The sequence below is a fragment of the Emys orbicularis genome, chromosome 19, assembly GCF_028017835.1.
Source record: "Emys orbicularis isolate rEmyOrb1 chromosome 19, rEmyOrb1.hap1, whole genome shotgun sequence".
In the NCBI taxonomy this organism is placed as follows: domain Eukaryota; kingdom Metazoa; phylum Chordata; order Testudines; family Emydidae; genus Emys; species Emys orbicularis.
In genome coordinates this window covers 20,969,123-20,996,159 of record NC_088701.1, presented here as the reverse complement: position 1 = coordinate 20,996,159, position 27,037 = coordinate 20,969,123, and the positions used below count along the sequence as shown (strand labels likewise).

Here is a 27,037-nt window from a genome sequence, read left to right as displayed (position 1 = left end):
CAACTAAAGCAACAGTGTTTGCAAACAAAAGCTCTGGCAGCTATTTAAGAACTCCCCAGAGAGAACACACATGTTAGAGGGACTCCTGGTTCAGTTGCTGTACAGGCTGAGACTTGCCTGCCACAGAAAGATGCAACAAATTACAGCTAGCACCAACTGGGGTAGAGACCAAGGCTAGAGGCAGCCTGCCTCTAAAGGGAATCAGCTGAGAGGGGACTATTCCTCAGCCTTAAACCAAGATCCTTAGTGTCCCTTGTATGTAGCTACAGCAGCAAGCAGAAGCCCACTAGGCCACTTGCTAGATGCCTAATCCACATTGGTCAAGGTAACATTGTAATGGGATTTACTAAAAACAAAAGCAAGTACCACCTGCAACAGACTTAGGCTGTGTCTACACTACAGACCTTACAGCGGCATAGCTGTACCGCTTGTAAGGTCTCCTGTGTAGCTGCGCTTTGCCAGCAGGAGAGCTCTTCTGCTGGCATAATTAAACCACCTACAATAAGCGGCATTAGCGATGTTGGCAGGAGAGCTTCTCCTGCTGACATAGCGCTGTCCACACCAGCACTTTTGCCGGTGAAACTGATGTCGGTCAGGGGTGTGTGGTTTTTCTTCTTCACACTCCTGATCGACAGAAGTGGTAGTGTAGACTAGGGGTCGGCAATGTTTGGCACGCGGCTCGCCAGGGTAAGCACCCTGGTGGGCCGGGCCAGTTTATTTACCTGCTGACGCGGCAGGTTCGGCCGATCGTGGCCCCCACTGGCCGCCGTTCGCCGTCCCGGGCCAATGGGGGTGGCGGGAAGCCGCAGCCAGCACATCCCTCGCCCGCGCCGCTTCTCGCTGCCCCCATTGGCCCGGGACGGCGAACCGCGGCCATGGGGGGCCGCGATCGGCCGAACCTGCCGCATCAGCAGGTAAATAAACTGGCCCGGCCCGCCAGGGTGCTTACCCTGGCGAGCCGTGTGCCAAACTTTGTCGACCCCTGGTGTAGACAAAGCTTTAGTGTGAGAAAAAGAATATCTGAGTAAGACTCATTTTGCAAAAACATTTACAGCACGTGTTTATACTTTTCCACATTAACTGGTGGAAACTTGGACACCATTGCCCATGCTACACTTCAATCCAAACTTTAGGGTCTCACTACAGTTTGGAGCCAGAGAATATCCTCTGGTGTACTGCATTCAGAACTCACACTGGTAGCGTTTTACTTCCCTCGCATGTAATAGCTACGAGTTTTTGCAGTTGTTCACACTGTACAGTCTGTTCTTGTACAGAAAACAGCCAGTGAAAGTTATTAACTTTCTGGGTCATCTGACCTGAAGAATATCAGCATTATTTCTTAAGCAAATGAAGCCTAAACAGAAAAAGCTAAAGTGAATTTGACACATTTATTTGACAGTCTAGTCTTCCATCATGTTCATCACAAGTCAAAGTGAAATCAATATATTTAATAAATGAGTGCCAAATACACAGGGATAGAAATGCTTCATTGGTAAGAGATTTAATTAAAAAACAAGAAGTAAGATGCCTCAGAACTGAGTCCACATAGACATATATAAAAATATAATTCAGGGTATCTTCCATTTGAAGGCAGTTCCTGCCTCAGGGTTCTTAGCACAACTGCAAAAGATTTATTCTTTTAAAAAAAACCAAAACAAAACACACTTTCCCACCCAGAATATCATGGCCTCAAGCTTTGAGTTTGGAACCATCCAATTCTCAGAAATTATCCTAATCAATTCAAGACTTCTTGAAATGGCATGAAAATGCAAAGCTCATGTTCAATTCCATTTGTGTAAAGCTAGTCCCAGGAAAAGTTAACCCCATTCTGTGGGTGTTGGTTGGCTTAAGACAAGAGGCCACATTTCACCTACAGATGGAAGCTGCTGTGTAACTGTACTTGGGATTTATTCAGTTACATTTATGGCTGGAAGAACTACATGAAGAAATTTTGAAGTTCCCTCTTCAGGATTTAGTAGTTAACAGGCACTTTCCATGGTGAGCACTCTTAATAGAGCGGTGTCCACTCCTATAACTGTATAGACAGATACTTAAATCAAGGATTCTATAGATCCCTACCTCTGATGTCAGGAGTAAAACCTAAACTTGCATTGCCTCTACAAATCGTTTGTATTTTGAAATTGAGAATTAAGCATTTCAACACACTGTCGGTCAAATAAAAGCTGGGATGTGATGACAAAGAAAACAAAGTTAGACTGAATGCACAAAGATACAGCTCTTTGTGTCCTCCCATTCCAGTTACACTGTAGTTACCATTTCCTACGCAGCAGTCAGCAATGTAGTTGTGGGGGGCAAGGCAAGTACCTGAAATAAAATCCTAGAGCGGCTCAGTATTGAAGAACTGGCCAGATGCTTAGAAGAGGTGGGCAGGGAAGTGAGATTGCCACGCTCTTGAAGTAGGAGACCTCTTCAGATAGCCACAGTGGAGGCTAGAGAAGTTTGAGATGATAGGACTCATTGCAATAGTAACTGAGCACCTAAGTACCTGGACAGATAGGGAGGGCGTTTTTCAGAGCAGAAATGGAAGAGCATGCCCAGAACATAATCTGCATTTGACAGACGCCTTGTACGCTTCTTCCTTAGGCTCCAATGGATTTGCACTTCAGAATCTGCCCATCCTTTTGAGTTAATTATTTCTCATTGTGTAGTCTCCTTAGTGTACTTCATAAATGAGATCATTCAAAATCAAATGTAAAATCTTAACGTTACTCATTTGGACAATCTTCCAAAAGCTGGAAAACATGTTAGTGTCCCATCATTTAACTGACCTAAGAAACACCAAGCAGAATAAGTTTAGATCTAAATCAATAAGATATTCAAATATCTATAATTTACTACCCAAATAATTTACAATTAAAAAAAGGATTAAAGAAAATATTTTGAGTACCTAAAGGGAAGACAAACCCATAGGGTATGTGATACTATGAACTGGTTTGACTCTGGCTCTTCATTGGTCCTGTGAGAACCTTCATGGCTGATGTCAAGTGCAACGTCTGTTGATTCCATCTGACACTCCTCTGCAGATGTCCGTTTTATCCTGTGCTCCTTCTCGGAGGAAATCTTTCCGTCATTCATGATGCTTGACCATACCCGTTTCTGAACTAACCAAAAGTAAGGAAAATCCTTTTCTGCAGCACAAAGGGGCTTCAAGATTGTTTTTGTTCTTGCTACTGCAGTTCAGGGAATCATCTAGTCACAATTGAGTCTGCATCGACATTGTTCAGAAGGAAGAGTTCAGGGTGAGTAGTAAGTCCCAGCTGATACTAGAGAAGGCAAAGAAGAAAATTAGGGAAACCACTTTGAAACAGAAGCCAAAGACAGTGAAATCAAGGGTGATTAGGTTAAAGTCACTAAACTGAGGGTTTTATGCTTTGGCTTTCTTCAGCCTAAAACTTTGTTAAAAAGTCATGGATCAATGCTTCAAATCCTGAAATAATACAGAAACATCTTATTTTGTTCAGACCATGAGTTTCATAGGACTTGTACAACCCAGAAGTGCAAGCAGCCTGGCGTCCATGTAGAGAATAATCCTCCAGGGCAGGTAGTAATTGAGACAACTGCATGCCACAGGCACAGAGGCATGACCAAGACCAAGTTCTTTTCCAGCAGTTAAGTGCTAGTCTCTCAAAACTGCAGCGTATGTAGCAGTTCAATTTCACTAAGGGCTTGCCTACACCCTGATTTAATGCACAGCAAGCCAGGGTGTTTGAAACAGCAGTACGTCAAAGCACACCATGGAATTTTTAGTGCGCGGAAGCAGAGGCTATACAGCCAGTTAGTGCCATGTAGACAAGCCCTTAGGAACTGGTACTGCCAGAAGGCCAAGTAGCTCCAAGCCACACAGTACAGTAGAACCTCAGAGTTACGAACACCAGAGTTATGAACTGACCGGTCAACCACACCCCTCATTTGAAACCGGAAGTACGCAATCAAGCAGTAGCAGAGACAAAAAAAGCAAATACAGTACAGCAGTGGTCCACAACCTTTTCCGTGTGGCAGGCGCCGGACCGAGGACGGTGGCTGCCGGACAAGCAGCCGCCGAGAAGTGGCAACGTCAAGAAGCGTCGCCGCCGAAATGCAGCGTCATCAAGAGGCGTCGCCGCCGAATTGCCGCCGACTTCTTGACGTTGCCGCTTCTCGGCGGCATTTTGGCGGCTGCTTGTCCGGCGGCCAGTAGGCGGGCACACATAAATGCCCCGGCGGGCGCCATGGCGCACGCGGGCACTGCGTTGGGGACCCCTGCAGTACAGTACTGTGTTAAATGTAAACTACTAAAAAAAGGGCAAAGTTAAAAAAAATATTTGACAAAATAAGGGAACTGTTTCTGTGATTGTTTAAATTAAGATGGTTAAAAGCAGCATTTTTCTTCTTCATAGTAAAGTTTCAAAGCTTTATTAAGGCAATATTCAGCTGTAAGCTTTTGAAAGAACCATAACATTTAGTTCAGACTTACAAAAATGTCAGAGTTACGAACAACCTCCATTCCCGAGGTGTTCGTAACTCTGAGGTTCTACTGTAGCTCATAAGGCCATCTAAACCATAATCTGATAAGTAAGAATCATACTTAACTAGATGACTGATTCTTTGGTCCTGCCACTTTCATTATACAAAATAAAATAAAATCCAAGTTTTGTGAGGCTGTTAGATGTTAAAACCAAAGCATTAAATCAATTTTTATTCTTTAATCAGCAGCAGTAAATCTGATTTATGTTATAAATATGATAAATAAATACTGTACCACAATTAAGTGATTTATTAAAGTTATTTTGATTAATCTGAAGGAGTTTCATTGAAAGATTGAAGCAACATGCAGCTGATTAAAAAACAAAGGTGATTCATCCACTAGAACAGACAGGAGACAGATTTTTCCGTCTTTCCATGCTGATTATCACTTATTACAGTAGATCTTGTACATTAATTACCTACTAGATTATTAGCAGTAGGGTCACAGAGTGTGATCCAACAGGAAAACCCAATCTCCACTTATCAGAACACAGGATTCACCCTTTTCAAGTAGTGTGAATTCGTTACAGAAAGTTTAGTTAAGCTAACAGTGGATGTTGTTTCAGTGCAACAGGTTTTCTCTGCCAGGGTGCACTCTCAATTAGCCAGAGATAACAACCAGTTATTTATCTTGTATCTGGATAGGCTTCAGTCACTAGTGGCCAGCCAAAGAATATGCTGCTATGCTCTAGGACCCAAGAGTTACATCTTTATAAAATCCTCTTTTGTATCCAGTTTATGTCTCAGCTGCAGTAGTTTGAGGACTCTCTTTAAAAGGGATTTGTGTCTTTTATTTAACGGACACAATACTTCACATCAATACATATTACAAAAACATACAAGGGACACAGATGCAATATCCCATTACTGTTTCTGCTGGGGGGAATTAAGGACGGTATCTTTCTCCGTTATAATTTCCTGTTACATCAACATGCAAGTTTGATTGATTCCACATATATAGGAGATAAAGTGATTCTCCTCTGTGAAGATTAAGTTCATGCTTAATTATTCAAAATTTGTTTAAAAATTCAGTTGTTAGAAATCAAAAGGCAAGACAAGAGTTTTCAATGGACTGAAACTTACCAAAAGTGTTTCTTACACGGTAGAAACAAAGAAACTAAATAGGTATTAATTTAATTAAAGGCCTGTAGCGAACTTACAAAATTCAGTGTTTCCTCTAAGAGAAATAAATAATATGCATTACTTACAGCTTCCAGTTCACTTAAAGCAGGTAGGGAAAGCTTGTAATAAAAAACGGGAAAGAAAGTTCCCATATCACATAGTAACACAAAGATCAATTTCTGAACAGAAGCAAAAGTTCAGGTTTGTTTAAAAAAAAAAGAATGGAGTGTGCAATGCCTGCTTCTATCAGAATTCCCTCCCAACTCCCAAATAGATTTTAAGGCCAGAATGGGACCATTATATCACCATGCCTGAACTCCTGAATAAGATCATTCCTATTCCAACTAAGCAGAGTTTATCCCCTATTAAGGTTGTTCCTGGCCAAAACATGTTGGCATTTGATTTGTTTTGTGAGTAAGTGGGGAGGTGAGATAGCTTAAAACCAATCAGATTGTTTTAGTGCATTTGCTATTTTGACTGAGGATCAGGAAGTGGCAAGACATGCAGAAATGTAGCAGTAAATGGTCTTAATGGAGAATGGTAAGTTTGTCTTCCAAATAGAGCCACCCAAAGACACCTATAAAAATGCTCAACTGAACCCTAGCAAGAATTATATTCGGGTAGTTAGGTTGCACAAGTTAATAGCATATCAATCCTTTGCTATTGCTGGGAGCAGAAGCACTCAATACTGCCCTGAAGGGAGTGGAGAATATCAAGCCAAGATAGCTTCTTGGTTGAATGTCTTACACGAACAAGGACTGTAGTGACAATTTCTGGCAACACCAGTTAGTGAGAAGTTACTATGCACAGCTTGGAGAGAGTTAGTATAGAAATACTAAGGTTTGCATGCAATCTAGTGTACAGGGCCAATAACTCTATAGCATCTCAATCATTTGGGCATCAATACGAGTTTCTTTTAAAGCAACATACTGGGTGTCGCAATTAAAAAGACCCAAGAAACCAAGTTGAAAAAGTGTCTATTCTTTTAATTGAAAATGTAGTGCATACAAATTGATTCATGCTCAATTAAAAAAAAATTAAGTTTCACAATGAATAGAATAGAAGCTAAATTATAGCACACTAAGAGGACTTTATACAGACGCTCCTGCATATAGCGGTGATTTTGATATACAGTTCGCATCATATCCAGTGACAGTCATACATGTTCACAGTGGTCATGCATTTTTGACACTTTTACAAACCAGAAATTTTAAAAATGCATGAAAATCTAAGGCATAAAAATTAAACGACAGGAACTTATAAGCGAATGAAGGCAGCTAGATTCAAGCCTAACAGCGGTTCTAGATCATAAACGTGCCTTTGGTTAGACAGTCTATAGAATTTTACTGCCAAAGGAAGACAGATTAACACACAAGTCAGCGGAATTAGTATAAGACTACAAACCCTGGCAGTAAGTAGGATGCATGCTCAGGATTTCTAGCTGGAATTTTGAACTAAAACGCTAAGTGAAGTAATTTTTTTCTTTATATCAAGCATTAATACTTACGTCAAGTATGTTTTGTCAGTTATCTTGACTAAGAGTAAATTAGCCAACTTTGTAGGCTGAGTCAAAACGATCATTAAAAAAGATTAGCAGCTTTAATTTTTGCCATCACAAATTCATCGTGTCTCTTGCTCATAGTTACAGCCTTCCTAACACTGAATTCCTTACCAAATTTATGAAACCAACTCATTTATGCACTTGGGAGTTTATTCTTTCCTGTATGTCTGCACTTATTATCATAACAGGAGCCGCACATGTAGGTGTTCTTTACTACTATTGGAAACCGTGAGGCTTATACTTTACTCTAGCAATTTGAGACTATGGGCTAGACTCTCCATTGTCCAACACCTTGTGTAGTCTAGGGCAAAGCAGTTGTAAACTTTTACTGTTCTGATTCAGTAGCATTTTAACCTCAGTGCAAAGCGGATATAATGGACTACGGCAAGTCGCAGGGCAATGGGAGAATCTGTCTGTATGCCTTTGCTTTGGCAAGACAGCAATTGTAACATTCAGTATCTATTTCTGACTGCTACAACGGATAAGAATATGGAAGTGGTCAAGCCTGAACTAAACTCAATGTTCTCACACCACCCAGTGAGAACCACATGCCATTTCCATACAGGAAAATATTTAAAGGCATTCTCCACACTTACTCTGGACATATCTTTTACCTCCCATCGACATGATGGATGTCCCTTACAGTCTGAAGTTTGTCCAAACAAGAGGCATTACAATAAAAAGAAAAAGCTACCATTCCCTTGTGAAATCTGTCTCTCCAACCCTCTGAAAGCCATGGATAACCCCCTTTATCTGCACAGAAGAATCACCTCTCTTGTGATGAACATGATAAACACTAAGACAATGAATTACCTTGTCTCCAATTAGAACTACAGAAACTAAGCTTGAAAACATACCTACATTAGCCATTCTCAATAAATTATTCCCACTTAAAAAAAAAAATCGGACTAATTTTAGTGATCAGGAGAGTGGAGGACTAATAGCATGGGTTAAGTCAGGCAAAGGAAGGGGAGATGCTGTGCAACCCACACAGATCTTCCAGGGGACCCCAATCCTGTATCTTGTAATACCCCTGCTATTCCAGTACCTAGCCTCTGTTGAGCAGACTGCAATCATGCCATGCTTTTGGTAGGTTCACACAGAGGGATTGAGAAGTCCTTTCGAAGCCACTTTCACTTGTGACCCATGTCAGGATTTGAACACAGTTCTCTTAAAAAGGTGAAAAAACTAATGCACAAACTAAAAATTAGTACAGATCAAAATATCTGATGGGCACATAAGATGAAGGACAGAATTGATATCAGTTGAATTCTTGTGAAAATACCTATCAAAATACCTCAACGCAAACACAAATGCTTACACACAGAGTTATCAGCTAAAACTTCTATCAAGTAGTAATAGAAGAAAAATCTTACTCAATAAGATCCAGGACTTCAGGTTCGCTTTACAGGATCCACTCATGAACACACGTTCCCCCTGCCCCCTCCCCTAAAAACAATAGTATATCCCCAAGGATATAACCACTTAATTCATGATAAAATTAGGACAAAATGTGCAGTCTTTTCCCAAACAGAGAAAAGGAATGCACGTTTCTCACTGTGACCTTTGCAATACTAGATTTAAGACTGCCTTGGGAGGTGGGAGAAGCAGGAAGTACAATGGGGAAAGTATAAAGGGCCAGACTGGAAGTGAAAGTAAGTAAGTTTAAAAAAAAATGGAGACCCAAATCATGGAAGGCTTTTAGCATATTCTGTTACGTTACACGCCATGAGTCATGATACAGGAAATTGCAGAAAATACAGAGAAAATTTCTATTAATGCCATACATACAAAATAATTCACAGAATCATAAACAACCTGTAAACATTGATTTATTTTTTACCCTTGCTGATCACCAGAATCACATACCAGGTAGGAAAAAAATATGACAACTCTAATGCTTAGACTTCTAGTGTTTATGGGCTAGGATTTCTCCAACACAATTCCCACCTCCGGGAACGAATTTCTGCACCCCATATTCATTCTGATTAACTGTAACCAGTAACTATTTTCTAATGCATTTACAGTGCGAAATAAACAGGTCAATTTGAGATTATGGAATACAATTGAATTCTGATCTGTGGAGGTAGATTGCATCACTTAGTGTCACAGACTTTACACGTTGCTTGTCTAATTGTGAGAAGGAGGATTAATACTTCAGATACTGTCCAAGCAGCTTGATTTCTGTTTAGCAGCTTGTATTACAGATTCACTGGAAGACTTCAGAGGCAGAGAACTAGCTAAATGGAAGTGTCATTTTGGAACATAGAGTGTCTCTTTGCTGGGCTGTTAAGCTGGTTAGTGTCTGGATAATAGGTAAGTTTCATGCAGTTCCTACATTGCAAAGCAGACATCTATTCCAGCAGCAACATAACATTATGTTTGTGCTTAGGTGTGTGATTAGAGGGGGTCAGCAAGGAAACTTACTCATCTCTTTAGTTATCTTAGTAACAAAATATTTCCCAGTACGTACATCTGAGCTTTTATACAACAAACTTACACAAGTATTTTCCGTGCAAATTGCACTTACGTTTGGATATGTTCACACAGTAAACCATAGAAACGCACTGGTTCTGATGGCTACCTGCTGTGTGCAGACAGACCCAGTGTTTAGTTAATTTGAGTGACAGGCGGTTCTTCAGTAAGCCCTGTTCTAGTGACGCTTACCGTTTGCCCACAGGCCAGGAAGGAGATCCCAAGAGCAATCAGACACAGCCAGCTCTGGAATTAAAGAAGAAGGAGGAGTGGGCTATGAGAAACATTGCTGCAAGTTACAATCTTTTTAGCAGCTGCACTTTAATGAATGGAAACATGGAGGGATTACTCGATGCTATTTTTCAGTAATTACTCAAAAGTCAAGTTACCAAATCTCTTCATAATGAGTTCTACAGAGAACGTTAAGGATGTTAAAGCACATTAAGCCTGCTGAGATTGTGAAAGCCATTCAAAAGATTGTTGAGCATGGTTATAAGCTGTTCTAAACTTTGACACACTTTTCACAATAAGTAGAAACTTGGAGATACAGGAGCAGTCACAGGAAGGAAAGTCAAACTGCAGGTTGACAGACTCTCTCCCCCCCCCATTTTTTTTTTTTTAAACAAATGCATAATTGTCCCCTCTTACCATTTGAATACACACGAACAGATCTGGAATTTTGCATGATTCAGGTGGTCTCCCCCCATCAGACTATTAGATGAGTCATAAAAGGAACTGGATGGAAGGTAAGAAGTTGCAAGGAGTAGTGGACTGAGCACAGAACTGAGTGGAGCTTGAACGTGTCTTGACTTATGGGAAACTGAGGCACATATCTGAAATTATGCACCTGGTGGATGGCGAGGATTACTTAGTGTTTGTAAGAGTTCAATGGTTTATTAAAAAAAAGTTTCCAGCTCCTGGGAAAGCAAGTTCATTTTCTCAGTCCTGCCTACAAGCTGCCTCAGCCCAATAATCACCGGAATCACAATTTTATACAGCAATGGTCTTGCCAAAGAGCGTGGAAGAACAATACTTACCAAATATGCTACAAAGCACAGGTAGGCAACACAGACAATAGCTGCAACCACATACAAGGCAAGGTGTCCCAGTGCGGTGACATAGACCGCCACAAAATACATGTTAATGGAGCAGACAATGAGAATGAGCGCACCGCCAGCGATCTTCCAGCCTCTGAAAGGGAAGCCAAAAGAAACGGGATTACAGGGGTATTTGGGGGAGAGGGACGTTCCTATTTGCCCTGGTGTTTGGAGGGAACACTTCTTGTAATGTAAATGCCGAGACTCTGAAAATGAAGTCACCAGAATAGAAACTTTCATTGACCTGCACTGACTCTTTTCTAACAGGGTTGCTACTTTTAGACTAAAAACACAGACTGGATAAAGGGACAAGAAAAGAGGTCAAGACAGAGCTCAGGAAGCAATAAACACACACCTGTTTCTAGAAGTGACATATTGGGCACCACTCCAAGGAGAGTGAGTTGTCAAACAGGTCTTGGGGAGACTGGGCTATGTATAAGAAGCGTAAAAGCAGAAGAACTCTAATACTGTTTGGGGAATAAAAACAATTCACATGTTTTCGTGAACAGTTAGCCCTACTTAGCCCTGTACTGAGGGAGGAAGAAAGGCCTAGTGGTTAGGGTGCCAGCTTGGACTTGGGAGACTTGGTTCTTCTACTTTGCCACAAAGTTTCCATGTGACCTTGGGCAAGTCACTTAGCCTCTCAATTCCCCATATGTAAAATGGGGATAAAACTCCCCTCCCTCAGAGGGTGTTGCGAGGATAAATACATTAAAGGTTGTGCTCAGATATCACATTTATTGGGACCAAGCACCCAAGATAGATATCAGTATTCAGGGCTAAATCAAATGGTTTTAAATCAGGAAAAGGTCAGGTGGGTGGGATTCTTTTCATACTTACAGTCCATTGGCGAAGTCATTCATCACAGGATGCAGGCTGGTGAACGTGAGGACTGGGATTAAAGCAAAGGGAAGCTGGAATAAGGCAACAAGATGCAGGAGATTAGGGCTGGGACTTTGTTCGCATAAAAAAAAAAAAAAAAAAAAAACACCCCCCCAAAGTTTTCCCTTTAGCTATTGAAAGTGTGTCATCTAAGAGACCTCTCACAGCTAGGAATAGGAAGCAGTTTAAAGCCACAGCTGGTGCTTTCCCACCTCCCCTCAACCGAGAGATTCTTCAGTGAAAGAATCCAGAAGCGTTTATAGAAGCAAGACCCCACAGTATTTTTCCTCCTCTCTCTGTAGTCCAGCTGAACTAGGAGTTATTTTCTATGCTGGGATATGGACTGTATCACTCTTGAGTGCGAGGAGCAAGTTTCAGACAAGAACCATTGGAAGCTGAAGTTCTTCTACTCTGAGAACTTAATTTGGCAGTTCCCATTCCTCATTTTACAACAGGAACAAGGCACCATAAATACATATCTAGGTCGTTGCAGAGCTGGAAACTCGAGGAGAACTGGACCAGCCAGGAAACTTGTTATTTTTTATGACTTTTAAATGTAAACAAGGTATAAATGTGACCCTGTTTAAATATGGTTCTTGCTCTTTGTAAATATTCAAGTGGTGCTCAGATAATTCAGTGAGAGGCATATAAAAGCCTACAAGTAACTTACCTGTTCTATAACTCAGGGGTTCTCAACCTTTTTCTTTCTGAGGCCCTCCCACCATGCTATAAAAACTCCATGGCCCACCTGTGCCACAACAATTGTTTTTCTGCATATAAAAGCCAGGGCCGGTGTTAAGGGGTAGCAAGCAGGGCAATTGCCCAGGGCCCCACACCATAGGGGGCACTCTGAAGCTAAGTTGCTTAGGCTTTGGCTTCAACCCCAGGTGGTGGGGCTTGGTGCCCCAGGCTGCAGTCCCATGCAGCAGGACTTCGGCTTTCTGCCCTGGGCCCCTAGCGAGTCTAACGCTGGCCATGCTTGTCGGATCCCCTGAAATCTGCTCACAGCCCCCTAGGGGGCCCCGGACCCCTGGTTGAGAACCACTGCTATAACCAATGTTGGCCACAGTCCACAAGCATCTACAGATCGGGGCAGATCCTAAATTCACTGCTGCTGGAAAACCCAATTCTGATGGCAGCTGCTGCCATTTACAGGTCCCTCCCGCTCCCCTCCATACTTGAGCTCTCTGCACTCAGGACCCCTCAGCCAACCAGCTTACAGAAATGTTCATAAGTGGGCCAACAGAAGGCCCTAAAGCCAACACTAGTAGTGACTAAGAGGTTGGTTCGGAACGAGGAGTTACTAATAGCGAATGCTTAGACATGACTCTCCAAGGAATAGTCCCGTGCTGTGAGTACACAGCTGCTCACCTGTAAGCTCTGAAGAACGTTCAAGAAGTCATTCATCCCAGTCAGGTGTTCAACGTCTTGAAAAATGGCAACCAGCAGGGTTGGAGTGATGGCAATGGAGCGGGTCAAAATCACTCGAGCAAAACGCGACCACTTCAGGTTGAGGAATCCCTTCGGGGAGAGAAATGGAAGAGCTGCTGTTGCTACGAAGCAACATTCCACAGCGTTAAACTGCAACAGGGGGAAGGGGAATGATCTACTACAGGGTGAGTTTTTTCTCTTACAGAAACCTGAGTTAGGCTGGAATTTTCCAAAGGGAATCGGGGACCTAAGAGTCTGGTACATGGGTCAATAGCAGGAAAGTCTGATCCTTCAGCAAACTACATGACCAGGAAAGGAAACTAGGCCTCCATTGACCATCTCAACTTCAGGGGATTACAAGGAGAAGGGGGGAAACACAGCCATAAGCCGGCACAGCTGTAGAGTCACATACCTCCATGACAAACTGCCCAGAGTAGGTCCCAGTCATTGTTGAACTCTGACCTGCAGCAAGAATCCCAACTGCCCAGATGTAAAGCGCAGCAGGCCCAAAGTAACATCCCAGAACAACACCCTGAAACACAGAAGGTTTCCAGTCACGAGTCAGTTGGTGTTAAATCCTAGATTTAAATGCTCAGTCAAAAGCAGAGTTCTTGGAGCCAGCTGCTCCGACAGACTGACCACAGGCCTAGACAGGAAGGAACGCTGTTCTGTTCCAACAGGACAGCTCTTATAGTCTCATAGGTTCAAGCCTTGAATAGTCTCCATTTATTCAGAAGAAGCAGCTGCATATAACTCAGTCAAGGATGTTAAGGGGATCATTCAGATAAGATCACCCTGCCTGACTTCACTATAAAGCCACTCACCCCTTTGTAGATATCCACTTCCAAGGTTTCATTGTTATTTGGAAAGAGTCCGGCATGGGGGCTGCTGCTGTTTGTGCAGACTTTGTGCTAGAAGAGGACAAGACAGTTTAGGAAGTTTCATTTTTGTAAACAGATTTCAGAGAGCAGAAACCACGGCTGGTAGAGTTTGGGGTGGAGGAGCTGGCCAGATGAAATGCATTAGCATTAATGTGTTGGGTGCATCTTGCAGGCTAGGGCGAGATCAGTGCCTACATTTATGCCTGCCAGGGCAGTGTAAAGGGGCCTTGGTGTAAAAGAGAATCAGGCCCTCGGTGTATGAAACACTTAGGCCCACTGTTAACACAGTAGCTATTATTAACCCAGGTGCACAGCGTGTGTCTACACTGCAGCTGGGAGGTGCGACTCCAGTATGCATAGACATACCTGATCTAACTTTGATCTAACCAGCAGCGAAGCTGTGGCAGCATGGGCGGTGGTAGCCCCGAGTAGGTACCCGGGGTCCCAGGTGGGCAGGGCTAGCCATGCTGCTGCCTGCCTGCCTTGGCTTCATTGCTATTGTTACTCGAGCTAGGGTACGCCAACATGTGCTGAAATCACACCTCACGACTGCAGTGTCGATATACCCACTGTGTATATTACTCCCAGTAATCCAGAATTGCCACAACACAAGTGCACAACCCCCAACAAACCCCAGAGACTCACCACTTGTTCATTAGTCTTCCCAAAAAAAGCTTCAGCAAAGACAGAGACGACGAAGACGTTAATGAGGAAGGAGACAAAGAGGGCAACGCAGGACTCTATGAAGAAATACTTATTGGCTTCTTGCACCTCCTTCTTGTCTGCACGATTCACCTGCCTCGACTGGAGAGAAAGCGTTTAAAGACAATTATGAGAGAGTATTTTAGAACCTCTAGTCAATGGAACCAGCTGTATCTCCAACAGGGTGGTGCCTCTGGATTTCTACTGAACTTTGGCCAGAATATGTCTATCCTGTCTGACAGCAAATATTAAGAGCTGAGCCCTGCCCATGACTAGATCCCTCTTTAGGCCTTACAAACAGCAGTAAACAGCATGAGACATTAGACACCAGCTAGCCAAGAGTAGCTGCTAATGCAAAAATGCTGTGGGGTGCATACAATGAGCAAAGGGGCATGGTTTGAAGAAGCAGGGCTGTGGCTGGCCACATTCACACAAGCACCCATCCACAGGATGCACTAGCAACACCACATGTTTGAGCACGTTGCTCCGGCAGACTGGATTTCCCCATGGTCAACTGCAGCTCCAAATGAAATCTCACCATGATGGACATGCTTTCCAGCTTACCCTGGCGCCCAGAGGCTGCTCAGCCTTCTGCTGTGATGTGCCCCAAGATAAAGGAGCTAGTAAATTAAGGGGCGGCATCAGCCTGAGCGCTAAACATATGCTGCTGTGGGGAGGAGGAGAGAGAAAAAAGCCCATCTTGTTTGCAAGACAAACTGATGGCCTTCAGCTTTAAAATTAGCCTGGATTTGTCATCTTGTCCCCAGTAGAATCAAATATGGATGAATCCCACAAGGCAGAGAGACTGGGAAACACTGTTCAGATGTCTGAAATATGATTTAAGGGGTTTGCCGAGTGTTAATTTAGACCCCAGGTTCTGTCACGCAAACACGTAGTTAACGTGTGTTCAGCCAATTTATTCAATTTACCCTATTACGTAAGAGATACCGTATTTCTTTATCAGGTGCACATGGCATATTCTAATTCTGAAAACTTACATAGCACAGTCAACATCAGAATCAGCTTACTGAACTGATTCCAAAGTATGGAGAGTTCTCCGCAAAGGCTACAGGAACTGCTACTATCGAGGGGATTTTCAAAGGCGCTCAGCATCGGCATTCACTTGTCGGAGGTAAAACTCCCACTGACTTTGGACTAACTCTGCAGTCACTCAAATCAATGGGAGTTTTGCTACTGACTTCCTTGACGTCACCCACTCTGAAAAGGGCAGTCACAGCTATTCAAACATACCAGGCCTTGCAAGGCGCTTTCCTCTCAACCCTCACGATCACATTCTAATAGTCTCATTGTACTTCTGAAGAGCGAACTAGAAGGGACACGGGACTTGCCCCCTCTTACCTTGACTAAAGCAGAATGCAGGTACATGTTGTGTGGCATGATGACCGCTCCCACGATCCCCACAGCTTGTTCTAGCTGGGGGGTACCGCACTTGTCACAGTAAGGCATAAACATCCCCTTCAGCAGCTTTCCCTGGTCCGGTTTTACTGTAACATACTGCACACAGACACAAGAGAGCCACTAGTACCTCTGGATTGGCAGCGTTCACACAGTTGCTTAGATGGCCAACTTGGAAGGCCCCAAATTTGCCCCACCTAAAAATTGCAGTAATTTGGTAATAGCTCCCCCCTTTAAAAAACTCAGATATTGGTTACCCACTAGCACTGAAAGAGGAGTGTTGTACACCTCCAGGTAGCTTTTTGGAGGCAGATAAACAGCTAACAATTCTTGGGCAGGTCTAACCTTCTAGACCAGTGCCAACCAGCTTTGAGCCAGGAAGCAAATAGAACCCCAGGGCAGTTAAAGTGGGCCCCACCGCAAAAAAAAAAAAAAAAAAAAAAAAAAATCTAGGAGAGCATTAAAGCATGTGCTTTAGAACTAGTCTAAAATTTTCCAATGAAACCGCTTTCCATGGAAAATTTGGGTTTTTGAACCAGAATCTTTTGGTTTTTGACTAAAAACTCAAAAAGCTGCATGGGAAAAACTTTTTTTTTTTTTTGATCAGCTCTGATATGCTTATCTTTAAGCCAGGGCTTAAAGTGCTTTCCAGAATTGGGGCCACGGGCAGAGGAGACTTCACAAGGGCCTGGCAGAAGAGGACAAAAATCAGAGGAAGAAATTAGATTGTCTGGTTTCTAAAATGTTTGAGAGGAGAGAATGAAGACACAAGTTCGACAGAAAGAAGGGGGAGAGGGAGTGTCACTCTAATTGCTAAGTAAAGCTCCAAGACGTTCAAGTGAGAATTACCTCATATCCGAACGTAAGCGCCATGATGGTAATAAGAAAGCCAAAAAATGCTTCCAGTTTTCGCAAGCCTGTGGAAGAAACATGCCATTAACAAGTTTTGGAGGACAAGTCTCAGGCATAATGTTGAGGGGGCAGCTGTCAGATTTAATCTGTTACATGTACTTTCATGGGACATTAAAAATAATTAAAAGGAAAAAAAAAAAAGGAATTTACCATACTTGTCCAAGAAGAGAAACATGAAAGTGTCAGCAATGGTTATGAGCACTCCACCCCACAAAGGGACTCTGCAACAGAACAACAGGGTTTAGTTTGAATATTGCTTTTACCAGCTCTCCTAGCCATGTCAGTCCAAGCTTCCCTATATTCCGGGCAGGGATCATGGCCACTTTTTGTGTGCTGTTATTGAACACTTATCTCAAGGTTTTATTTGTAATCTGACAAGCTGCTTGGTTACTTTAGGCATGAGACTAAGCCTGTTTTCTACATAAACAGTTCAGATAAGAGTTCCACCTTAAGCCATGCCTACATTTCTCTGCACAGCGAGCCAAGAGTTTCTGGAGCGAGAGATACTTCTCATCTACTATAGTGCAATGAGCCTGTTAGTTTCTGATTAAGAGTCCATTTCTACGCTGCCTGGTGGAAGTGGCTAACTTGCAGGGAACACCGAGCTAAAACACAGTTGGGCTCTGGCCTTCTAGGCTAAGACTCTACACCAATTTCCTTCCAGCTTTAGTTCTGATTTAACAGAAGCTCCTCTGGTGTTACATATAGTAAGGTTCTGGTTTAACATGAGGTCTAAAAGCCAAAGGGAAGCTTATTTACAGTTCTACAATGTGTCACATCAGCAATGGCTGGTGCCAATTGTGGGCTCAGAAATGCCCATTTTATTTAAAAACCTTTAATCTCAAATACTTTTTATGTAATACACAATGCAAAGAGGGAAGCTCATACCCTGCTGAGCAGAACAGGGCTGTGATCTGCTAAGATTCTCAACTACAGGAAATAAAACGGTCCTTTTTGGCACAAAGTGTGTTGTTTTCTAATGGGATATGGGCAGCTGATAAACACTAGAGATGGAGAATGACATTCATTTCCTGTTTCTCTCAAGTGATAAAAGCCAACTTACTTCCCAGCAGACAAGAGGTTTATAGCGATTGCTGAGCCAATTACTTCTTGCATATCCGACCCAATGATAGCGAGTTCAATCATCAGCCACAACATAATTCGAGGGACCTAGATACAAACACTGAGCTTCAGATACTTGAAATTAAAACCAGAAATAATGAATAGACTATTACAGGGGAAGTTTATTTTCCCCAACTTCCTGCCAGACTTATGTGGGTTTACAGCACCATTTAGGAAACCCATCTTCTCTTTCAGCACATAAGTCAACAGAAGACACCCATGACTTCAGTATATACTGGATCAGGCCTTTACATTGCTAACACGAGTTTTGAAGACCTTATGCGCTTCAACTTTTACAGTTTATTTTCTGCTCCTTGCTCAGTTTGGATCGTGAAACTAGACAGATGTGTTTACTGCAGCATATGAACGGCAAGAATGGCAGGTGTGCATTTGTGACAGGTTTAAATCAACACCCCAAAATGCCTTCCCAACAGAAATGTAATCAAGTTGCCACGACTTTTCTTATGAGGGATTAATGTGGGGGTGGGGGGGGAGGCAATTTTAGATGGACAACCCAACCTTATGGCCTTGATTGGTTGACTTAGTCCCTTTAAACTGGATTGCGTAAGATTACTGGAAATACTGGCTAAGGGGAGATCCATGTTTTCCACTGGATGGCTTTACTCATTTTCAGCTGAAAAGTAAGTCATAACCGTAAGCTTACACAACCATGAGCATTTCCTCAACAGCCAACGGTAATGCACATTCTTTCTTCATGACCCCCCGTGCTAGTTTTAAATCTCTCCAGTCATTTGAAGAGGAAACCCGATTCAGTGGTTCAAACAGGGAACTAGGGAGTCAGGACACTCCTGGGTTCTATGCCTGACTCTGCCAATGTTGTGAGACTATAGGAGAATCATTCAACGTCTGTGCCCCAGTCTCTCCCTTCTAGATGGGAACAATACCACTAACCTCACGGTAGGCAGGCATGCTGTGAGGTTTCATGTTTGGAAAGTACATCAACACCCTCAAACATATGTGCAAAGTTGTATTATAAAGCCTATATCAAAGGAAGCTAGCGTGTGCCAGATCTAGAGACTTTGTTAGTGCCAAATCTGGGGTAACATTAGCACTTGTTTGCCAAGTATCAGAACGGCAGGGTTTATGTGCTTTCAACCACAGGCCATTGCAGAAGTCAATCCCGAAATCCTCAGCTACATGGGCATTGTGCAAAAGTGAACTTCACAAGTCTATTTTTTAGAAATAAAACACCACTGTTAGAGGCGGATTTAACATATGCTGATCAATAGTAACATTCACATGAACCACAAGAGAGGTGCGGACTGCCTGAGACAGCGAGTCACAAACTGACACATACCCACAAGATCGTCAGTTTAGAAATTGGAGTAAGACCAATGTAAACTCAGCAAGGGCATTTAAACTACTGTTATCCCTTTAGAGGATGCACTGAATCCACCCTTGGGCTTCATGTCTAATCTTTCCTTTCATCCCCCAGCCACTGCCCAGCAACAATCCACCTTTCAGACTAGTCACTGGGAAGCCAAGGGTGCTTTTCCACACACACCCCTCCCCACCAAGGCAAGGCTTTTCTTTGAACCCATTGTGCTTTGCTGTAGAAAAGGAAGAGTTGTCACACACACAATGAATGGCTTTTGAGAGGGACCGTGTCTCTACTGGCCCTTATTGCTTTGCATGCAGAAAAGCAAGAACTCTTTCCCTAAAGAGACATACTTGGCTCTTACTTTGGTATAACTTAAATCGCTCGAGGGTTTGGAAAAACCACCCCCTGCGTGACGTAAGTTACACTAACCTAAGTGCTGGTGTGGACAGCACTATGTTGGTGGAAGAAGTTCTCCCATTGGCTTAATTACTCCACCTCCCCGAGCGGTGGTAGCTAAGCGACGGGTAAGCTCTCTCCCATTGGAACAGAGACTCTGCACTAGCAGTGCTATCGGTACAGCTGTGCCACTGTAGCGATTCTAGTGTAGACTAGCTCTCAGACAAAGGAGGAAGCGCCATTCACACCAATTTTGAACCAACAGTGGAGACCAAAAGAGGTGTCACCTGTACCATCCCCAAGCCCTTCAGTTCAGAACCATTTTGAAGGCACTGTCTGGAAGTGGAGGCTCCATATCTGCTCTTTCCCCCCTCTCAGCCCTTCCTGGAATTTCAATTCCTCAACATTCCTGGGTCCCAGCCATTCAGAAAGCTTTATTTTCAGTGACACGACTAAGATCTCAGATCTCTAAGCAGCCCAGTGCACGGGAACAGCATCCAGAGTCACTATTTCGAATCTAAAGACCTTTAAGTCACCCACCTTTTGATACTGCCGGTTACACATTTCTGCAAGGTGCAGTCCTGTTACCACTCCCAGCCTTGCTGCCAGACGTTGCAGCAGGAGACCAATGATAGTGGCGAGCAGCAGAACCCAAAGCAGCTGAAAGAGATGCAACAATGCGAAGTAAGTAACCTTGAGTAATGAGATGCTTCGGAGGCAGATGAACAAGCCAGGACTTGCACTGGAGAACGTCTGGGTCTCCTGACATTATAGTTCCCTCCACAGGCCTTCTTATTAATAGGAGCCAGGAACGTAGTCGATCCATTTGGAAGTGCAGTCCTGTTGAGATTCCATGCTTGGTTTTATAAGCCTGGCACTGACATATACAAGGGGCTGCATGCAAATAAACCTGCAAGCCATTTTGTTGCCAGGTTTCACTCTCAGGTATACTGCAAGCCTAAGATCTGCTAAACCAGGGGTGGGCAAACTTTTTGTCCTGAGGGCCACATCAGGGTTCCGAAACTGTATGGAGGGCCGGGTAGGGAAGGCTGTGCCTCCCTAAACAGCCTGGCCCTGCCCCCTATCCACCCCCTCCCACTTCCTGCCTCCCTCAGAGCCCCCAACCCATCCAAGAGGGTAACTTCCAAGCAATGCAGGAGGCAGACCTTTAGACCCCTTGCAGTAGGGAGTCTGGCCAAATCTTTCAGCACAACAGCACTGATGAGGCCTTTGGCACTTAGCCCAACACTGGTTCAGCGCCTTCATCTGGAAGCTGCGCTAGGCACCTGCTAGGAGAGGTGGTGGGCCTGGAAGTACAGCATAAAATTGCTTCACAGTTTGGAAAGCTTCACACTGACCTTAAACCCTGCGACAGCGCCGGACTGTAAATCCGACTCGATGTTGCCTGGATCCAGGTAGGCGATGCTCATGAGAAAACCTGGCCCTGTGAAGGCCCAGAGTTTGCGGAAGCTAAACCATGAGTGCTTTAAAATGGAAGAGAAGATTGAGATGTTAAGACTCCGCTCTGCACCAAAGACTGGCGTTGATTCCAAACAAAACAGAGCACAGCTTCCAGGAACCGGCCCATTTTTAAGACAAAAAAATTGGTAAAAGGGGCGTACAAGCTTTTTTAGCTGCCAGCAAAACAACAACCAGCCCCTGGCAAGATCTCTTCATTCCCTTATCAGTCTCTCTTTATTTTGAATTCCAAAGTGCAGCCCTTCTTTATTTTGAGACCTTCAGGGTCACCAGCACTTTAGCTGGGGGAGGATATCACACTAACTTTGCATGCAATCCTCTGACAAGTGCTGGCTTGCCTGCTCTTTACAGAGAAGACAGCAACTGCATCCCATACAGAGCTCCTTGTGAAGGGCATATGGCTCAGCCATTATGCTGGTGGGCCCAGCTTAGCACGGAAACAGCTATTCTGACTTGCTTTTCCTGGTAAGAGCAAAGCCAATTTCCACCTGGGAATCCCACGCTAGACGTCTCTCCAATCTTTAGCAGAAGCAGAAACTGCTGTCCTGGGAAACATAACTAAAGACAGCAATGTGGCTCTGGGGTGAGTGCTACGCCCATCCTCATTAGGAGTGCGCATTCACTTGAAATAGACAAATGCTTTGAAGATTCTGTAAAAGTCTGCCAACCCGGATAGAGGCAGCAGGAGGAGTGTTTGCTGACCTGTTTACTCTGAATGCAGCAATAGCCATGTGGGTAACTGGCATCCACAGCAGGTAGTGAACCTGGCAGTCACTTGCTTTGTGTTAGTTTGCTGACAGTCACTCATTTTGTTTTAGTTGGGTCACTGAATCCCATGCAAGCACGGCAGACACCTCATCCCCTTCTCAACATAGCTCTCCATAGTTAGAAACAAGCAGCCAGCTCTCCTACCTAGCGCCTCAATTTAAACTGAAAAGGGACCCAGCGCCCACAAAGGGAAACAAGTCATCTAGGTTACTACCACTTCTATTAAAGCCATTTCCCCACCAAGGTGAGCTTGCTAAGTCTGGGGCCCAGCCACACTGACCTTTTCATCTTCAGGGATAGGGATCTTCTCATCAAAGTAGGTGGTGAACGGTTCATCATTGGACTCCGGAGACTGCTGCGGGACCGGGCTGCTGTAGACCGTGCTGATGACCTCCTCATGGTCTTCAGAGACATCTTCTGGATTTACAAAAAGCCACATGTAAAACAAGGGAGGAGTCACTGTGCTGAAATGATGCTAGGAATGTGGCCGGTTTAAAATGGAACTTGCAAGTGCCATAGGCAAAGAAGAAAGCGAATGTTCTAGCCCCACTGCCATCCCTTGCCAGGATTGGTGGGTAGGCGGTTTTGGGTTTTTTTCAAACACCTGGAGGAATGAAACGTGTGGAGCGGCAAATCCACATAAAGAAGCTACTGCAATGAGACTGGGTTCTCCAGCTCTCGCATTCACATGCGAGCGAGGCAAGTTTATTTCTTATTTCAAATATTAAGATGCCTGCCCAAGCTCTCGGCACCTTAAAAAATCATTACCAATAGAATAAATGAAATTACTACTTCGCTGCTGCTGGGATTTTGCTGTAAGTGCAATTCAGGTGGCCCAACACCTACAGGCACTCCCCTTCCACCCCTTCATTTTAACAAACCTTAGCCCGGTCCAAAAACCCGACCATCTTTTGCCGCATGCCTGGAAGTTCAGTTTAAGCCCCTAGAACAGAGGTGGGCAAACTACGGCCTGTGGGCCACATCCGGCCCGCGGGGCCGTCCTGCCCAGCCCGAGCTCCCGGCCGGCCCCGGCCCCTCCCCCGCAGCCTCAGCTAGCCGTGCTGGCAGTGCAGGGGTGTGGCTGGCTCCGGCCGGGTGGCACAGCTCAGGGGTGAACATGGGGTGCCCTGACAAGGCCGGGCACTCGGGCAGCTCAGCACCTGCGCACCCCCTGCGGGGAGGAGGGGCTGCACTGCGGGGGCAGGGGAGCAGGCGGGCGGTGCGGGTGGCAGGAGCGTGGGGAACGCGGGCGGAGGACTCAGGAGGAGCACCGGGCGGCCGTGCAGCTGGACGGAGAGAAGCGGCGCTTTGAAGGGGAAACCGCTGCTTCTCTCTGGCTGCCCCTGCTCCTCCTGAGTCCCCCGCCCATGTTCGCAGGGCCACATTCCGAAAGGGACTGGCGGAGGGGGGGGGGGGGGGGGAGGGTGGAAAAGGGGGGGGGTCCCGGGGGGCGGTTAGGGGCAGGGGGTCCCGGGAGGGGGAGGTTAGGGGACAAGGAGCAGGGGGGGTTGGATGGGTTGAGGGTTCTGAGGGGGGCAGGAAGTGGGAGAGGGGTGGATAGGGGACAGGGAGCCAGGCTGTTTGGGGGGGCACAGCCTTCCCTACCCGGCCCTCCATACAGTTTCACAATCCAGATGTTGCCCACCCCTGCCCTAGAAGATGCTGCTAATGCACTGAATTCAGCCTCAGGAAGGCACAATGCACAGTTTGTTAGATCTTTGGAAGCAAGGAGTAAGAGACATTAAAGGAGACTAGAGGATCATTATCCCGACTCCCAAGATCCGAGGGAGAGCACACAGCAGACATCCAGTCCTGCTGAACTCTCTGGACAGTATCTAATTTTAGGCTGTAAGTCAGGTAAACGGGATCAGTCCCGTGACAGAATTACAACTCCCAACAACTTTGACATCAAGTCCTTTAACTCCTTTCCACTCCCCCCAGCACCAGCCCAGAACAAAAAGCCAATTCCATCCCCCATGTTATACTCACTCTGGCTACCACCTCCTGGCATTATGCTTTTGCTTCAGAGGAGGAAAAGCAGCATCCAACTTAATCCTGCCTCCTTTACTAAGAGCAAAAGTAACCATTTATAACCAGAGAAGTAAAAGCCAGGTTTGGGCTCTTACACAGTTTCTAATTGCATCATCAAAGCAAACTGAAGCTGGTTGTTCCTCCTCATTTCCCCGCCTCCTAAATACCTGACCGGCCTGCCAGCAGATCTGTTTATAAAATAGATTTAAAACAACAGCACCTGTGTGTGTTTCTTTTCTTAGTAGCTTTGGTTGCACAATATCTTGCTCAGCTAGTTCAACCAAACTAAGGAAGTTATATGAACAGTCAATCTGTTGCTTAATGGTGCTGGGAAGTGACAGCCTGAGAACTGGCTTCAGCCACAATTTTCATCCATCTGGAACAGCTAATCTCAAAGGTGTAAATCATACCAAAACAGGCCAGCCAGAAAGTCTTAGTTCTACCTGTGCGTGACCCAAAGAACCCCTTTACTAACACCTTACAAAGTACCGTAACAATCTTTGTACAAAATATGCCTTGTGAGGTATCATTTGAAACCTACTAATTCCCTGGGTCAATAATATGGTGAAATATGGTAGCAACATGATATGGAAAGTTATGAATTCCCCCGTATGATGCACATGTTCTGCTCAAAGAGATCAATCCTAAACAAAGGATTGTGTTTACCTCAGTGTACAGATAAGTAGTAAACAGGATCATCAAGACAGCAGGGGAGGAGATGGCAGGAAATAGGACAATCCGCACATTAGCAAACACAATAGGGAGGGAAGAAGGTGAAGGAAGCTCCATGCTCTACCAAACTCCATGTCCCCTTCCTCCGAGCTTGGTGAAACTTTACTTCAGAAGAATCCACTTCAAAGATTCAATAGACTATAAAAGAAAGGGGCAGAGAACCCCAAGTTTTCTCTTTCAGCTAAGCAGAAAAAGGCACCAGCACCTTTAGGCCTCTGGAAGAGATCTTGACTGAGGAGAGGGTCAGTCACCATCTTGCTGGAAAACTATGGGTGAGAAAGGCCATCTTGAACTAAGCCTTGAACCAAAACTTGCTAGATTAAGTTTTAGAATTTTAGATGCGTGTTTTCATTTTTATTTGCTTGTAACCATTTCTAACTTGATCATATACTTGAGCTCACTTCAAATCCTATCTTCGTTAATAAACTTGTGTTACTATTAATCGAAACCAACATCGCTGTGTCTGTACTACAGAAGCGGTTTTCAACCTTTTTTCATTTGCGGGCCCTTAAAAAATTTTGAATGGAGGTGCAGACCCCTTTGGAAATCTTAGACAGTCTGCGCATCTCCAGGGGTCCGCGGAGCACAGGTTGAAAAGGTTGTCTCGTTAAAAGAGCAAACAGATCTTATTCCTTTGAAGAGGGGTGGAGACTGCAGAGCGCATGGGTCTAGGGAAGTTCGGGACTAGGGGTGTGCTGCGATCACCTCCTAACATTAACCAAGTCTGGTAAAGACAAAACTGGCTGGGATAACTGCTGTCAGGCTGTTGGATTCCAAGTGGTTGAATCAAAGCTGTACAGCATACAAGGAGCATGCTGGCTGTGTGCAAGTCCGAGGCAGGGAGCTGCAATACCAGAAGCATTTTGGGACGCTCAGGGCTAAAAGTGAATTGCACCCAACTGTGACACTGTGACTATCCAAAGCAAGTACTGTTCATAACCCAGATCAATGTTACTCTAATTAGACTAAGGAAGCAGGATTTAAAGTTACTGTCTGGTTTCTCCTCTTTTATCCACTGCTTTCACTAACTGGTTCACAGGCAATGATGACATGACTTAACTGGAAAGACTGTAACCAGAACAGTTGGACAGTCCTATCTGTCTAGAGATTTGTTACACTCTTTTCATGGAATCTCAAAACCTATTGCTTTCTACTGGAAGTAGCATGCAAATAATTTTTAATCACAGTCTCCTTCTGATTAAGAAAGGGAAGAATTTGCACTGGGATTTCCAAAGAAGCCTCATAGAGTTAGGTACCCAAACCCCATGACATTTCAATGGGATATGGCCACCTACTTCCCTTAGGGTCTTAAAAAATCCCAGCCTTGGTTCTCCCATTTTAAGTGGTTTCCAATCTATAACCTTGCCAGTTCACAGGAGAAGGATGGAAATTGCGTGAGGTTAGGAAAGAACTTTGCCTATAACTATTTTGTAATTGTTTATTATGGGAATTCTTGTCTCTTCCTCTAAGGAATCTGGTACCAATCACTGGCCTGAAACAAAGTATTGAACTAAATGGACAACTGGTCTGATCCTGTATAGCAATTCCTGCGTTCCTAACATGCACACAAGTGTGGAGTGTTACCATATAATATTTTCCGCTCTTTGCCAGGTGCCATGGTGGAAGACCTCTGACTGGAGGGGGAATCCTTAGAATAGGTCACGTTAACTGCAAAAAAGAAGGGAAAAAGGCATAGTTAGGGCAAGAACACATCAAACACGGAGACTGCATGAATCAGGGAGAAATAAAATGCGCGGCTACAGTATGGACTATAGAACAAGCAACTTGTAACAGACAGATTAAAGCCCAACAGCAGCACGCTTAGAATTTATACAGCCCTTCCCCTGCTTTAAAAGGGCGTCACCAAATATTAGAAATAGATGTTTTCATGTGGACCTGATTTACAAAAAGCCTGCTTGAACACAGAAAATAAACCCCTTGGGAACTTAAAACAAGAAGGGGGGGGGGAGAGAGTGAGCAGACTACCTAGAGAAACTAATCAACATGGACATTCGTTCTTGCAGTTTCTGGTGCCAGCTCCAAGATTAGTGATGCTTGTGACAGACATTTCAACCCCATCTTTGGGGTCCACTGTTTTAAATGAATGGCTTGTGTGTTCTACTCTGGGGGCTGAGAGAGTAGATAATGTTTTCACCCCTCAGCT

At 44.3% G+C, this 27,037-nt stretch overlaps 1 protein-coding gene across 1 annotated transcript; it reads right to left on the bottom strand.

Moving 5' to 3' along the window:
* Window positions 1-1,485: 1,485 nt before the first annotated feature.
* SLC11A2 (solute carrier family 11 member 2) lies at window positions 1,486-26,533 on the bottom strand. The gene is made up of 16 exons (XM_065419066.1): window positions 26,458-26,533; window positions 22,391-22,527; window positions 21,222-21,347; window positions 20,404-20,523; window positions 18,067-18,173; window positions 17,154-17,224; window positions 16,941-17,008; window positions 16,035-16,190; window positions 14,619-14,777; window positions 13,917-14,003; window positions 13,505-13,624; window positions 13,033-13,182; window positions 11,620-11,693; window positions 10,720-10,873; window positions 9,875-9,928; window positions 1,486-3,284 (listed from the first exon to the last, which is right to left on the bottom strand). The coding sequence occupies exons 1-16, from the start codon at window positions 26,489-26,491 to the stop codon at window positions 3,207-3,209; spliced, it is 1,695 nt and encodes a 564-aa protein (XP_065275138.1). The 5' UTR covers window positions 26,492-26,533; the 3' UTR covers window positions 1,486-3,206.
* Window positions 26,534-27,037: the final 504 nt, after the last annotated feature.

Bases quoted from the DNA above. Each gene is read 5' to 3' on its own strand.
- SLC11A2 (XM_065419066.1), bottom strand. From the start codon at position 26,491: ATGGCACCTGGCAAAGAGCGGAAAATATTATATG. The intron at 17,009-17,153 runs GTAAATTCCTTT...TTTCTTCCACAG, and splicing joins TCTCTTCTTGGACAAGTATG to GCTTGCGAAAACTGGAAGCA. The intron at 14,778-16,034 runs GTAAGAGGGGGC...CTTTCTCTCCAG, and splicing joins TGCATTCTGCTTTAGTCAAG to TCGAGGCAGGTGAATCGTGC.